At 56.9% G+C, this 15,643-nt stretch overlaps 1 protein-coding gene across 1 annotated transcript in view; it reads left to right on the plus strand.

Moving 5' to 3' along the window:
- SCN5A (sodium voltage-gated channel alpha subunit 5) overlaps positions 1 to 15,643 on the plus strand; it is a 93,937-nt gene extending 78,294 nt beyond the window's left edge. The window contains exons 22-28 of the mRNA XM_042955342.1: positions 1,726 to 1,848; positions 4,067 to 4,348; positions 6,321 to 6,374; positions 6,992 to 7,129; positions 7,768 to 7,872; positions 9,377 to 9,647; positions 12,419 to 15,643. Of these exons, the coding sequence (XP_042811276.1) occupies positions 1,726 to 1,848; positions 4,067 to 4,348; positions 6,321 to 6,374; positions 6,992 to 7,129; positions 7,768 to 7,872; positions 9,377 to 9,647; positions 12,419 to 13,650 (2,205 nt within the window). The 3' untranslated portion in view covers positions 13,651 to 15,643. The remainder of the gene's footprint in view (positions 1 to 1,725; positions 1,849 to 4,066; positions 4,349 to 6,320; positions 6,375 to 6,991; positions 7,130 to 7,767; positions 7,873 to 9,376; positions 9,648 to 12,418) is intronic.

Consider the following 15,643-nt stretch of genomic DNA (forward strand, 5'->3'; position numbering starts at 1 on the left):
TCAGGTCTCTGTTCAGTCCCCCCACCCCACACCCCACTCAGAGGCCACAGGGAGGGACTCAGCCTTGCTGGGGGGCCAATCCGTGGGTGGCCGTGACAGGAGAGGCTCTTTGGGTTAGCGTGTGCATGGAGTCCTCAGAGCCTCCCTGAGAGGGAGGAGAGGGCCTGGGAGGCCTCCTGCCCCAGGGCCGTGGCCGCGCCTGGGATCCTGGCGCCTCTGCCCTGAGGCCCCCACCCAGCTATTTCTGCAGCTTCTTGGGAAGCCGGGTCTGCAGAGCGACTCCCCTCGAGGAAGGCAGGAGGCGTTTGCAAAGACTCCTGGGGAAGCCCACCAAGCCCCTCCCACCTGCCACCGTGGGGAGCTGCCCAGTCCCAGAACTGGAGAATTAGCCTGCGGAGAAGGAAACTGAGGCCCACAGCAGAGAGGGGCCTTGTCCGAGGTCAAGGAGAAGGAAGTGGAGAAGGAGAAAAAGGAAGCGGAGAAGGAAAGGGGATGAGGAGGGCCGGGACTCTGGCGAGGGGAAGGTGTAGGTTACAACTTTAAATCGGCCGGCCAGGGTGGGTCCACTGAGACGACGTTGGAGCAAACGTGAAGGAAGTTAGGGTCAGCCGGGCAGACATCTGCAGAACCTTCCGAGCAGAGGTTGGAGGGGCCGTGCAAAGGTCCTGGGGTGGGAGCGTGCCTGGCATACTCGAGGAATGGCAAGGGGGCCCGAGTGGCTGGAGCAGACTGAGTGGGGAAGGGAGGTACAGGAGATGAGGCCAGGCTTTAGAACGAAGTGGGAAGGCATTGCAGCGGCTCTGAGCAGAAGAGTGACATGTTCCTGAAGGAGCACAGGGGCTGGTGGGGGGGGAGGGGGGTGAGGCCCACGTGGAGGCAGGGAGGAGGGTCAGGAGGCTCTGGTGGCGGTCCAGGGGAGAGATGACCGTGGCCTGGCCAGGGTGGTGGCAGTGGAAATGGTGAGAAATATTTGGACTTCTGATGTATTTCGAAGGCAGAGCCAACAGGAAATCCTGCCGGGTTGGACGCAGGGTGTGAGAGAGGGAGAGGAGGTGGGGATGACGCCAAGGCTCGCGGCCTGAGCAGCTGGAAGGAGGGAGCTGCGGTCAGCTGAGATGGAAGGGCTCTGAGTGGGGCAGGGGCCCAAGCTTTGAAAGCACAGATGATGACCAGGGTGCGCTGCTGGGCAGACTGGCCCGACCCGGTCCCTGGGCCATAGACGCTCCGCTTGTGCCTACCCTCTTTGAAGACGGCCGATGGCTTTGGGGGAAAGCCCCAGGATGGTCTGTCTGCTCACGGTCAACCCAGGACAGTCCTCCCTTCCCAAAAGGAATTTGACCTGAAGGCAAGCCCGCGGGGACCAAAAGCCCAGGCTTTGTGTGCCTGTCCCTGCATGCCAGCGGCTGGCTTTGGAACTCTGTTTTCTACAGGAGAATAGGGATAAGGCATCCCAAGTCCTTGGGTTAGTGAGTGCACAGAGCAGGCCCTTAGTAAAGATCTGAAAGCGGGGACACACTGGCCTCACGCCCAGCCTCGTGGGCCCCAGCAAGGCCAGCCCAGGGCGCGGCAGCCCGTGAAGACGACGCAGCCGGAAATAGCAAAGATTAGACGCGGGGAAAGCCTGCTGGCCCTGTGACACCAGCCGCGCTTTAGGTGGGCCAGGAGCCCTCCCACCTGCCTCTAGCGCTGTCCCCATGGCGCTCCCGCCCTCCTTACCTCCCACAGGTCTCGCTGATCAGCCTGGCGGCCAACACCCTGGGCTTCGCAGAGATGGGCCCCATCAAGTCGCTGAGGACGTTGCGTGCTCTCCGACCCCTGCGAGCCCTGTCCCGATTTGAGGGCATGAGGGTAAGGGGAGTGGCTGCTTTCCTGCCAGGGCAGTGGGAGGTGACTGCACTGAGGGGCCCCCACGTTCGCCCGCTGACCAAGCGGCCCTGCTCCGGCCCCAGTTGGAGCATGGTGCAAAACCTCCAGGACAGGGTCAGCTGGGCTCACGGGCACCCAGAGGGTGGAGAGCTGTGAGATCCCTCCCTCGAGGCCTGTCACCTCCAGCCCCGTGGGCCCCACGAGGGCCAGGAGAACCCGACAAAGGAAAAGAAGTGAGGTCTGGGTGTGGGTTTCTCGGCTGCCGCCCAGCCCCACTGGCCAGGGAGCCCCTCTGCTTCTGCTCCGGGGCGGGGGCCACCCGCGTGTTCTGATTCCATGTGCCCGTCTGTGCGCCCTGCCCTCCAGCAGACACAGGCTGCCCTCCTTGGTCTGCGATGGGCAGTAGGGCCGTGGTCATGAAGGTCGAGGAAACAGAGGAAGCAGCTGTATTCTCAGCACCAGCTCTTAGTTGTCATTTGCTTAGTGAACTCTTACACAGATTTCTTTTTCGTTTGTAATTCTTTTTTACATTTATGTATTTCTGAGAGACAGAGAGAGACAGAGTACAACTGGGGGGAGGGGCAGAGAGAGAGGGAGACACAGAATCCGAAACAGGTTCCAGGCTCAGAGCCGCCAGCACAGAGCCCGACTCGGGACTCGAACCCGCAAACCGTGAGATCCTGACCTGAGCCCAAGTCAGACGCTTGACCGACTGAGCCACCCAGGCGCCCCTACACGGATTTTTAAGTACAGAGCCCTAAGCATTTTTCAGGTCACCAAATTTTACCAAATATGGCCACGCAAGGCAAATTTAAAAGCCCCACCAAGAAAAAAACTTTACCTGTAGTACGCAGCAAGAAAACACGCACGTACGTGTACTTGTGTGCGCGTGTGTTTTGCATTACTTGTTTTTTTACAAAACATACACAGTTCTGTTGTGGCTTCAGCAGCCACATCTGTGTGCCTGAGTCTCGCTGACCCTGCAGACACCGTCACACAGCCCCCATTTTGTTGGGGTTTTATTTTTTAAGTTCTTTGTTCTTTTCTTTTGATTCTAGTTAGTTAACATAGGTGTAGTATTGGTTTCAGGAGCAGAATTCAGTGATTCATCACTTGCATGTAACACCCAGTGCTCGTCCCAACAGGTGCCTTCCTTATTGTCGGTTCTGACCTTTGCCCACACCCCCAAGAGAGAAACAAGTCACTTATTCCTGGTGGGAAACCATTCGCAAGTGAATCATCCTGCCTAAGCCAAAGGTCTCTTGGGAGCGAGGGCATCTGTTTCCAGAGGGACACGGGGCGCTGCGAGCTGCCAGGAACGCCTCTGTTGTGGCCGTTGGCCACAGAGCCGGCCAAGGGCAAACCTGGGAGTTGGGTTTCCCACCCTGTTCGTCACGCCTGCCGGGACCAGGGGCCCTCTCTCATCTGCATGTGTCACACTGCCCGTCCAGCCCCAGGCCCACCACACAGCCCCGCACCAGCCTCCCTTCCAGTCTGCACAGCAAACACCTTCCCGACTCCCAGACGGCTGGGCGCTTGGGCCCTCAGTGGAGCGGAGTGCCCCATATGCTTTTGCCAAGGGAGCTTCTGCCGGGCACTGTGAGTTTCGATGACGAGAACGACGCCAGGGCTCCATGGGGTCAGAGAGCCGCTGGCTGCCGGGAGGGAGAGGGGCACCGGGAGTGCCCACACGCCCTGCCCTCCCCGCTCGGCTCTCACCGCAGCCCCGGAGAGCTGCCAGAGCACCCGCCAGATGCCGCACAGAGGTCCCCTGGGCGTGCTTTAGGGAGAACGCCCATCCTTCCTAGTAGCAGCAACCCCAAAATAAACCAGAAACTTAGCTCAGAGAATGTGTCTCCGGAGGCCCTTTCCCATCAGATCGCCGGCACACTCAACCAGACAGACCCTGTTGAAAATTCAGTTTGAAGGTCATGGATTCAGGGCAGGACCAAAAACATAAGAAAGGTGTCTGTGTGTGTTCTCTCCCCCGCCCCACTCTCCATCATCTCTCCTTTTACCCCCCATCAGGGCTTCCTGCCAGGGGTGGCCCTTCCTTGGGGACAGGAAGTGTTCCACCCGCCCCCCCACCCCCACAGGGACCTGCAGGCAACAAGTTCAGGGAGGGAGCAGGGGTGGGTCTCGAAAAGAGCATATGTTCTGGGCACCCCCAGGAACTGAGCCTCTTCTCTGTCTCCTTGAGGTTGTGGTCAATGCCCTGGTGGGCGCCATCCCCTCCATCATGAACGTCCTCCTCGTCTGCCTCATCTTCTGGCTCATCTTCAGCATCATGGGCGTGAACCTCTTTGCGGGGAAGTTTGGGCGGTGCATCAACCAGACTGAAGGAGACCTGCCCTTGAACTACACCATCGTGAACAACAAGAGTGACTGTGAGTCTTTCAATGTGACTGGCGAATTATACTGGACCAAGGTGAAAGTCAACTTTGACAACGTAGGGGCCGGGTACCTGGCCCTTCTGCAGGTGGTAAGTCCTTCTTCCCACTGGTTTTCCAGCAACAGGCACCTTCACCCACAGTGTGGGCAGGAGGGGGACAGTGGGGCCACTCTGGTTCCTCACGATAGGGTCACAGTGCCCAAAGAAGGCTAAGGATTCTCCAGAGACTTCGTGGCTCCTTGGGAAGTCTCTGGATTTTCCATTCTAGAACAGATACCACATTCTCCCAGAGGCATGGCATTGGGGGTTCAGCACTGACGCAGAACCAACCCCCCAGCCAGTAGTCAGGCGGACAACCTCACGCCATCAGCTTGGCAATGTGATGGCACAGGTTAAAAATCAAAGACCATAGACATGCAGAGCCGGAACTATTAGCCAAGCTGCGACTCCAGCCTTGTGTTATAAAAGGTAATAATACCTCCTGTGTTGTTCCGGAGAACATATTTACTTCTACCTCTGATGCGCAAGATGTGTGATGTTGAAACATACATGACCCTACCCAGTCTTTCCAAAGTTTCCATTGATTTGGGAGGACAGAGGCTTCAGTGAGCCTGATACATGCCATAAACTTAACCCACAAATAGCCGTAACACATACAGCCACAGCTTCTTGCCACCCCGGTCTTGAGACCAGATACCTGTCTCTGGTCCCCAAAGCAGAGGGACACTCAGTGGACCTAATGTACATCTCCTCACTCTTGCGGGCCTCCCTTAAATCCCAGGGGTAGCTCTCTCCAAAGACTCCCCTGAAATACCTCCTAGAGGACAAGATTCAAGCCAAACCCAGAGAGCCTTCTGTTCCTGGGACTTCCCTCTGGACGACAGAATTTGTAGACTGAGAACTGCCAGCCGTTCCAGACAAAGCAACACAGTGGCTGGAAAGAGAGTCACAAGCATCTCATCACCTTGGATGCTCTCCAGCAGTTTCCAGAGCATTTCCAGGCCTCTCTCCACAGGGCAGGGCCTCCTGGCACGGCGAGCTGAAGTAGCCTGCCTCCTCTGGGGCAGCCTCAGTTTCCCCATCTGCCCTACCTGTGTCATAAGAACTCTCAGGCCTGAAAGTGTGTGTGGGCAGCTGTACCCTGAAAGGAGGCTTGGGCAGGTTTGGACCTCGGCCAAGGACACAAGTGAGATCCCCCTGGGCAGTCGGCCTCGCCACCACACGTCTCTCAGGCCCTTCCTGAACCTTCATAGCAGCCCCGACTGGGGCAGACAGTGTAGCCAACGCCAGAGCCCCGTTTCGTGCGACCTCCTCCTTTGCCGCTCTGGAGGGTGGGCTGAGCAGGTTTGTGTAGCCTACAAGAGCTGACTGTTGCATTTTCAGATACTTTGCAAGCCCTGATTAAAAATTAGATGTTATAAACTGATAATTCACTAAATGACATTAACACAAAATCATGGGGCACCTGGCTGGCTCAGTCGGGGGAGCACGCAACTCTCAGTCTCAGGGTTGTGAGTTTGAGGCCCATGTTGGGTGTAGAGATCACTTAAAATAAATTTAAAAACTCAAAATTCACCATTACTGCCTATTACTCTCTATGCTCTTGAGGTTATTTACATGAGCTATAGCTGTACAGTGGAAATACTGTAATGCTAGGCTCCTGTGTGTCTCTTCCCAAGTCTGTGTTCAGTAAGGAGACGTTGATAACTTGAAACGGGCTGTGGGGGGGAGTGTTTACACCGAGAGATTGGCGAACACAACAATCAGGGCTTTGTTTGCTTCTGGAAGGCCATTTGTTAGCCATTTACCAACACACCCGTGGCAAGAGGACCCCCGTAGGTACGAGGGAGGGGAGGTTGAGATGTTTCAGGACCTTCCTGAAAGGCCCTGGAGCAGAAGCCACGTGGTTCTCTGAGGGACACGGCAAAGGGGGCCAGGTCAGCGCTGGGGCGGGATGCTAGCTTCTCATAGGAGGATAGTCCCTGGCCTCATCTGTCCAGATAGGAGCCCTAAGTACCTCAATAGATGGAAGTTAAGTGATTTTCTTGTGTTTTCCTTCCAGGCAACATTTAAAGGCTGGATGGACATTATGTATGCGGCTGTGGACTCCAGGGGGGTAGGTAACCACGCTGGCCTCTCCCACCAAGTCAGGCACCTGAGTCTCCCGGATGCTTGGCCACTAGGGAATCCGTGTCCACACCCAGAAGCCCACCCCATACAGGCCAGATGTCTCGTGTCAACCTGCAGTCGAGCCTGTCTGGAACGCCCAGGCCTGGCCCTGGGGCAGAGTTGCATGGTCTCCCAAGGAGCCCCAAATCCGCAAATATCTTTCAAATGAAATTCACTGTCATTTGCTTGAATCTTAGTGTTGCCCCAGGAGAGACAGGGTAGAAGGAATAGAAATGCAGATCAAGTTTCTTCTGTGTCTTTGCACCCCACCCAATCACACTGATAGTTCAGTGAACACTGGGGGTGCTGAACAGACTCGAACCTCCCGACGGCCCAGGGTGGAAGCCAGATGGCACCACCGTGTCAGCCCTGAGCCGTCACCCTCCTGAACCCCTTCCCCACCCACCCCGGCCCTGCTCTGCACGCGCGTGCACACACAGACACACAGCCCCGTGCTGGTGACCTTCCTGTGGACACACCCTCTCACCCGTGGAGGGGACACCTCCAGCCGGCCCTCGCCCATTCCCGCCTGTCTGATCCCCCTGTCTGATTTCTCCCCCTTAGTTTGAAGAGCAGCCCCAATGGGAATACAACCTCTACATGTACATCTACTTCGTCATTTTTATCATCTTCGGGTCTTTCTTCACCCTGAACCTTTTCATCGGTGTCATCATTGACAACTTCAACCAACAAAAGAAAAAGATACGTAGAGCGCCTGCCCCCTGTGGGCTGGCAGGGCCGGGCTGGGGGCCGGGGCACTGAGGAGCCGTTCTGGGCCCCGGCCCCGCGTGGCCTTCCTGCTGCAGATGGTCCTTTTCCCGCTGCTGCTGGAGTGGGTGGGAGAGGGGCGTCCATGAGGTAACAGGCCCAGTCTGTTGGAGTGGAAGGAGGGGCCCCAGGCCTGCCCTAGTCTACCCGACAGGTGAGGCTCCTGAGAGGAGCTGGGCTGATGGGACTATTCACCAGGATCAGGAAGGTGGGAAAGGGGGACAGTGGCCCCGGGTCAGGCCATGATTGGGTTGTGGGCAGACCAAGTAGACAGAGAGAACCTCCGGGTGGCTGAGCTGAGCCGGTGGGGGGGAGGGGGGGAGATGGGGAGTGGATTTGCATCTCACAAAGCCAGAGAGCCCTCAAAGTGAAGGGAGACAGGGACCCTGGAAAAGCAGATTTGGGGAGGAATCTCTGGCGAATCTCCAGCAACATACTTTTCTCCAGCAGGAGAGGAAGTGAGGAGGAGGCCGACCGAGGCACCCTCATCAAGGAGGCAGGATCCCTATCCCCCCCGCCATGCCAGAGCCTCTAGGAACCCCAAAATGAGTCTGGTGCCTGTCTCTCTGCACTTAGGGGGCCAGGACATCTTCATGACAGAGGAGCAGAAGAAGTACTACAATGCCATGAAGAAGCTGGGCTCCAAGAAGCCCCAGAAGCCCATCCCTCGGCCTCTGGTGAGCCAGTTCCCGATTCAGCAAGAGTGGGGAGGATGTGCTGAGGGGGCCTGGGAAGCCCCCCTCCCCAGGACCAGCTATCAAGGCCTCTTCACAGTCTCTCAGCCTGGCCCAGGGCCCTCGGTCAGGCCTCTGACCACACGGAGGCCTCAGACTGCTGGAGAAAGTGAGGAAGGCCTGGGAGGACTGTTACAACCAGGAGCACTCCCTCCCACAGGAGTCCCTCTGCCTCCGAGCGCCCCTCCCCCCCTGCCGGAGTGCAGCCTTTCCCAGGGAGAGCAGGACGGCCTCTGCACACCCACCCGCATTCACAGCCTCTTCCTGGCAACCCCTGAGTGGGACAGACGTGGCCCAGAGTCCCCTGGCACGTGGGCTGACTGACGAAGCCACTCTCTAGAAAAGGGGGTAGAGGACAGTATTCAAAGTAATTAGGTGACACAACCCAAATCACTAGCTAGGAAGTGACAGGCCCAGTTTTTAAATCCATCTCATCGATTTTATCTAATTCCTACCCTTTCACCATGCTTTATTCTAGGTTAGCTGTGTGTGTGTGTGTGTGTGTGTGTGTGTGTGTGTGTTCACTTATTTTTTTTTAAATGTTTATTTTTGAGAGAGAGAAAGACACAGCGTGAGTGGGGGAGAGGCCCAGAGAGAGAGGGAGACACAGAATTCGAAGCAGGCTCCAGGCTCTGAGCTGTCAGCACAGAGCCCGACGTGGGGCTTGAACTCATGAACCGTTAGATCATGACCTGAGCTGAACTCAGATGCTTAACCCACTGAGCCACGCAGGCATCCCTGTGTTCACTTATTTGTAATCTTCTGTTTTTCCCCAAATAATCTGAGGTGGCTAACGATTAAAGACATACAAATATAGTTAATCGAATAAATAAAATCAATTCCAGGGGCACCTGGGAGGCTCAGTCAGTTAAACATCAACTCTTGATTTGGGCTCAGGTCATGATCTCAGTTTGTGAGGCTGAGCCCTGTGTTGGGCTCTGTGCTGACAGTGTAGAGCCGGCTGGGCATTCTCTCCCTCTCTCTTTCTCTGTCTCTCCTTCTCCCTCTCCGTCTCCCTCTCCCTCTCAAAATAAATAAATAAACAGCTAAAAAAATCAATTCCATAAAGAGTGGAGAAAATTTGTTAACCTGAGGGCCGATCCAATTTCCAGATTGAACTTTAAACCTGACCTTGAGCCATCGGTACAAACAAAAAGAGAAGCACAGTGCGTGTTCTAAGGAAGCTCAGGGTAGGAGAAATCCCTTCCTGAAGGTGGATCGGGAAGACCTCAGAGAAGAGGGGGCCTGAGGGCCGGGCCTGGAAGCAGGAGAGACCGGCTGTTTCCATTTCCTGACTCCTCCCCTCACCCTGACAGTCTGGCTGGGGTGTCGGCCTCAGCGGAGGGTACAGCAGGAGGGTGGAAGTTCTGGGCAGAGGGGCAGCAACAGGGGGCCTACTAGCCCATCTGAGGCCCCTGCTGAGCCCATCCTTTTCCCCTCCCTTCAGAACAAGTACCAGGGCTTCCTGTTTGACATTGTGACCAAGCAAGCCTTCGATGTCACCATCATGTTCCTTATCTGCTTGAACATGGTGACCATGATGGTGGAGACAGATGACCAGAGCCCCGAGAAGGTCAACATCTTGGCCAAGATCAACCTGCTCTTCGTAGCCATCTTCACAGGCGAGTGTATCATCAAGATGGCCGCCCTGCGTCACTATTATTTCACCAACAGCTGGAACATCTTCGACTTCGTGGTTGTCATCCTCTCCATCGTGGGTGGGTATGCAAGTTGGCCTTTCCCCCAGTCCCGGGTCTGTACTTAATGCCAAGTATACTAGTCTTCTTTGTTCTTTTCTCTGCATTCCTCACCTCTCCCTACCACACACGCATACACACACAGCCACAGAGAACTTGTCTGGGAACGCCTACTCAGTCCAGGGGAGCCATCCTGGCAGAGAAGCCGGCACCCCCTCACGCCCCCCCTCCCTCCATGGGACCCTGGAACACAGCTTTCTGCTCTCTGTGAGAGCTTCAAGAATGAGTCTGGGAAGGAGAGCGGGGGCTGGGCAGACTTCCCTGCCCTCCCGAGGGAAAGCCTGCAGCCTAGGTTGAAGGAAGAAGGGGCTTACTCAGGGTGAGGTGAGTCTCCAGGGATGGGAGCAGGTGGCCCTCTAGGGTAGAAGTTATCCCTGGAGATGGAAAATTCTAGAGTCTAGCCACCACTGTGGGCCAGGCTCCTTCAGACATCACTCACCTTGTGCATTCCGCCTTATAAAGTCAGCGGTGAGACGAGGATATCAGGCAACTGGGAACGGAAGAGAGAGGATTCACACTTAGTCTGTTTGGGCTGCTCTAACCAAACACCAGACCGGCTAACCCAGAAACGACAGAATTTTATTTCTCACAGTCCTGGAGGCTGAAAGTCCACGATTAAGGCACCAGCAGGGTCATGTTTTCTGGTGAGGGTCCTTTTCCTGGTTCATAACCAGCACAGTTGCATTGAGCTACAATTCACATACCATAAGATTTACCCTTTAAAGTAGATTTAGTCGTTTTTAGTATATTCACAGAGTTGTGCAACCATCACCGCCATGCCTACTTTTAGACGACTGCCCTCACCACCAAAAGGAACTCCATACCCTTTTAGCAGCCACTCCCCATTTTCCGTCTCCCCAGCCCCTGGAAACCACTAATCTAAAATTTGGAGAGACTGCCAAGCTGTTTTCCAAAGTAGACACATTCCCATCGTCGACGTATAATGGTTCCAGTTACTCCACACCCTCGCCAACACTTGTCGTCGTCTTCAGTTTCTTACTATAGTCACCTCGGTGGGCACGAAGTGATAACCACGTTGAGGTTTGGGTTCACACTTCCCTAATGACTAATGACGCTGAACATCTTTTCATGTGCTCATTGGTCATTTTCTGTGGTGTGTCTGTCTTGGTATGTAACACGAGAGATGTCTTGGAGAAGCGTCTATGCAAATCCTTCGCTCATTTTTTAATTGGCCTATTTATGTTTTTATCGTTGAGTTGCGAGAGTTCTTTACGTATTCTGGATACCGGTCCCTCGCCCGATACACGATTTGCAAATACTGCCTCCCATTCCGTGGGTTGTCTTGTCACTTTCTTGGTCATCGTCTCTTGAAGCACAAAGTTTTTCATTTTGATTAAGTCCCAATTTTTTTTTTCTCTCATCGCTCGGGCTCAGAGCCCAAACTCTTGACCCCTCCGCCGTGCAATTCTGCCATGAGGTGGCTGACTTTCCTCTTTCTGCCACGTACAGCTTTTGCCTTTGGTGAACTCAGAGGGAAACACGGGGGCTAAGGCAGGGGCTGTCATAGCCGCAGTGACAGAGGATGGCTAGAAGCTGGAAGTAGAGTGAGGAAATACTCTGGGAGGTCCCAGGCAAGAGTGAGGGTGAGCACGCCTGGTGGGACTAGAGAAAAGCTTTAGAGAATGCAGGATGTCAGCCGCAGCAAGGGGGCCGATGAGGGACACTCTCAGAGGCTTCAGGGAACACTACCGGTCCTGGTCCTTGGCCATACTGCAGAGGCTTGGTTAACAGGTCGACTTGGAGCCAGAGTGTCTGAGTCGAGTCCCAGCGTCTCACTGACTAGGTGACAACATGGGTAAGTTACCTCACTTCTCAGTTTCCTCTTCTGGAAAATGAGGATTATGGTATCAGCTTACTCCCCCCTAGGGTGCCCGGAAGGCCTAAATGGATGGATATAAAATGCTCAGCCCAGTGCCTTCTTGACAGTAAACAGGACACGTGTCAGCCAGTGACATTATTACGTGAGGAATCTGGAAAGGTCACGTGGGCCAATACAAAGCAAGCGTATTTCACTCTTTCTCCTATAACTTATATCCCTGCCTCTTCAAACTGCAAACCCAGGGTTAGTCAATAGAGACCCAGGGGTGGGAAGCCCTGGGAGGGTGACAGAAGCTATCTCAGAGAGGCTGAGTTGTGACAGGTGTGGCGTGGGGGAGAACGCTGACTTCTGGGCCGGTGCTTCTTGCCCTCCAATGTGCCCGTGAATCGTCTGGGCTTATGAAAACGCAGTGGGTCTGGAGGTGGAGCTGAGATCCCACATTTGTGATAAGCTCTCGGGAGATCCCAGGGCTGCTGGCCCTCGGACCGCACTTTGAGTAATGAGAAGCTGAAAAGCCTGAGCTCTGGTCCGTGCTGGGCCACCCAGATGCTGAGCAAGTCCCTTCAGACCTCAGAACCCAAGATCTAGAACATGGGCCCCGTCCAGCTCTGCTGTGCAGGTAGTCCCGGAAGACTAAGGGACGAGAGGTCTGGGAAGGCACTTTGCAAAGGATGTGGTTCTTTGGGTCCTCCTTTCCTGCATCAGAGATGAGAATGAAAGACCAAGAGAGGTGGGGGGGACGCAGGGTCCTTGCTTGCCCCGGTCAACCCAGTCCTCCTGAAATGGCCTCCTCTCCTTAGCTCCTGGCTGTACAGAGACCCCCTCCAGTGATGTGGGGCTAAAGGCAGGACAGAAGTGCATGGGTGGCCATGGTCTCTGTTGTTTCCCATAGGCACTGTGCTCTCAGACATCATCCAGAAGTACTTCTTCTCCCCAACGCTATTCCGAGTCATCCGCCTGGCCCGAATCGGCCGCATCCTCAGGCTGATCCGAGGGGCCAAGGGGATCCGCACGCTGCTCTTTGCCCTCATGATGTCCCTGCCTGCCCTCTTCAACATAGGGCTGCTGCTCTTCCTCGTCATGTTCATCTACTCCATCTTCGGCATGGCCAACTTCGCCTACGTCAAGTGGGAGGCCGGCATCGACGACATGTTCAACTTCCAGACCTTCGCCAACAGCATGCTGTGCCTCTTCCAGATCACCACGTCGGCCGGCTGGGACGGCCTCCTCAGCCCCATCCTCAACACGGGGCCCCCCTACTGCGACCCCAATCTGCCCAACAGCAACGGCTCCCGGGGGAACTGTGGGAGCCCGGCCGTGGGCATCCTCTTCTTCACCACCTACATCATCATCTCCTTCCTCATCGTGGTCAACATGTACATCGCCATCATCCTGGAGAACTTCAGTGTGGCCACGGAGGAGAGCACTGAGCCCCTGAGCGAGGACGACTTCGACATGTTCTATGAGATCTGGGAGAAGTTCGACCCGGAGGCCACCCAGTTCATCGAGTACTCGGCCCTGTCCGACTTCGCCGATGCCCTGTCTGAGCCGCTGCGCATCGCCAAGCCCAACCAGATAAGCCTCATCAACATGGACCTGCCCATGGTGAGCGGGGACCGTATCCACTGCATGGACATCCTCTTCGCCTTCACCAAGAGGGTTCTGGGTGAGTCCGGGGAGATGGACGCCCTGAAGATCCAGATGGAGGAGAAGTTCATGGCGGCCAACCCGTCCAAGATCTCCTACGAGCCCATCACCACCACGCTGCGGCGCAAGCACGAGGAGGTGTCGGCCACCATCATCCAGCGGGCCTTCCGGAGGCACCTGCTGCAGCGCTCCATGAAGCACGCCTCCTTCCTCTTCCGCCAGCAGGCGGGCAGCAGCGGCCTCTCCGAAGAGGACGCCCCCGAGCGAGAGGGCCTCATCGCCCACGTGATGAACGAGAACTTCTCCCGGCGCCGCGGCCCGCCCTCCACGTCCTCCACGTCCTCTCCACCCTCCTATGACAGCGTCACCAGGGCCACCAGCGATAACCCCCAGGTGAGGGTGTCCGACTGCAGCCGCAGCGAGGACCTCGCGGACTTCCCCGCCTCCCCAGACCGGGACCGCGAGTCTATCGTGTGAGCCGCACCCCAGCCGGCCAGGACGCGCCGGGAGGCAGCCACGAGCCAGCACCCCCTGGGCCCTCCTTGCTTTGGGCTCCGGCGTGGGAGACGGGCCTCGGCCCCACGGATCGACGAGGCGGAGCTCTTTCTGTGGCCGCCACGCCGCCGGCCAGAGGCCGTTGGCCGAGCCGACCAGACGGGGCACACGCCGGTGGCCGGGTCTGGCCGGGCAGCACCCCGGCGCCCTGCGAGGCAGCGCTGTCCCAGCTGCTGAGGCGAAGTACAAAGCTGAGACTGTACGTGTCGTGAAGGGGCTTTCATAAATTTATTATATTTGATATTTTTTTACTCGGGCAAAGAACTAACGTTTTTTCCATGGACGTCGGCAGTAATTCACTCTGCCTTTTCTTCACTCCAAACGGGAGGGTCTGTGGAGCTGCTGGAGGTCTGTTCTCAAAGCAAAAGTGAAACGCAGAAGGGGTCTCCCCTGCTGCTTGGGCTGTGGTGCCAGGAGGGCCGACCCCCTTGCCTCGCGCGCGCGCACGCAGTCCACGCACAGAGGGCCCCGGCTCCCCTCAGGCACGTGTCAGGCAGAGGGGTTCTTGTCAGTGGGCGCTCACTCTGGCCTTCCGTGGTCCCCAGGGTCCTGTCTGCCGCCCGTGTTTTTATGCAGGCCATACTGGGGTCACGTCTACGAAACGGAAAAGCTTCCAGGAGGGAATGGCCCGGGTCTCAGGGCCGGTCCTGGGCACTGATGTTGCCTTTTCTTCCCAGGAGGGCCCGGTCTTCTGCAAGAGTATTAACATTAAGGTGAAGGGCACAAGGGAACCAGCCCCACGCACGGCCCGGCCCCCAGCTTATCCCAGCTCCCAAACCCGGCAGGCCCTGCCCCACAGGCCGGGAAGAGAAGTCTGAGCCCGGCACCGTTAGGGCTGAGAAGCTGAACAGGCTTCAGCCGTGTGAGGAAGGGAATCTGTTGTCGTGGCCAGGGCTCTCTTTCCAGACCTTTCCGCCTCTCACCTTGTGTGCGGGTGTGGGGAGGGGGGATCTCCCGCGCGGTGCCCAGCGACGCTCCAGATGGAGCAGGGAGGGCATCACGGGCCCTGTGCCGGGAAGGAAGGAGCCTTGGGGTGGTCAAACTGTTCCCTGCCCTGGGAGGAGCCTGGACTGTGGGCTTCCTTGGGGAAGAGAGCGGCGTGGCCCCGGACCAGCCCCTCTGGCTCAGCCTGGGGTCCTGGTGGCACCCGCCCGCGGGACAGTCCGGGGCAGGGTCCGGGCCGTCCACGGGTCTTGTGAGAAGGCCTTTTCAGGGAAAAATACTTTTTCTAGTCCAATTCCCCCCGGGGGCCTCTTCAGCTGCTGACAATCCTATTTAGCATATGCAAATCTTTCAACGCAGAGACCTGTCACCCCGCGAGTGACAGTGTTGGCTGGCGGAGATATCCCAGGTCTCCAGCAGAGCCGCCGCCCGCCTCGCGGGGCAGCCCGGGAAGCCGGAAGCCTGCTGCCCCTAACCTACCTCGCCAAGCCGTCGGAGGGCTGGACGATCGTGAGCTCGTGGCAGTGCTGAGGGGGCATTGCCGGCGAGTCGAGTATTACGTTTCTTTTTGTCGCCCCGAGTTCCCTTGGTGGCGACCCCAGCCCCCACCCCACCCACCCGAGGGACTTCTCTTCTCCCGTGTTCCCCTTGAGTCCAGTGTGGGACGTGGTTTGACCGTCCCAGGCACACTTCTCCGAGTGGAAACCTTATTTTCGTAGCTCCCTGTGCTTTGCTCCGGGCTCCGAGAGGCGTGTGCCCCTCCCCGGCACTCTGTGCCCACTGCAGGCCAGGAATGCGGGTTTGGAGGCAGGCCGGCTGGCCGCCCAGCTGGCCGGAAGGGGCTGTGGTTTCATGTGTCCGCGGACGGCCCGGGAGCCCTGAGACAGGTGCCCGGGCTGTGGCCGAGGCAGGGTGAGCTAGGCCCGACTCCTTAGCTTTTAGCGTGGCTCTCTCTCTCTCTCTCTTTTTTTTT

This window comes from Panthera leo, chromosome C2, assembly GCF_018350215.1.
Source record: "Panthera leo isolate Ple1 chromosome C2, P.leo_Ple1_pat1.1, whole genome shotgun sequence".
In the NCBI taxonomy this organism is placed as follows: Eukaryota; Metazoa; Chordata; class Mammalia; order Carnivora; family Felidae; genus Panthera; species Panthera leo.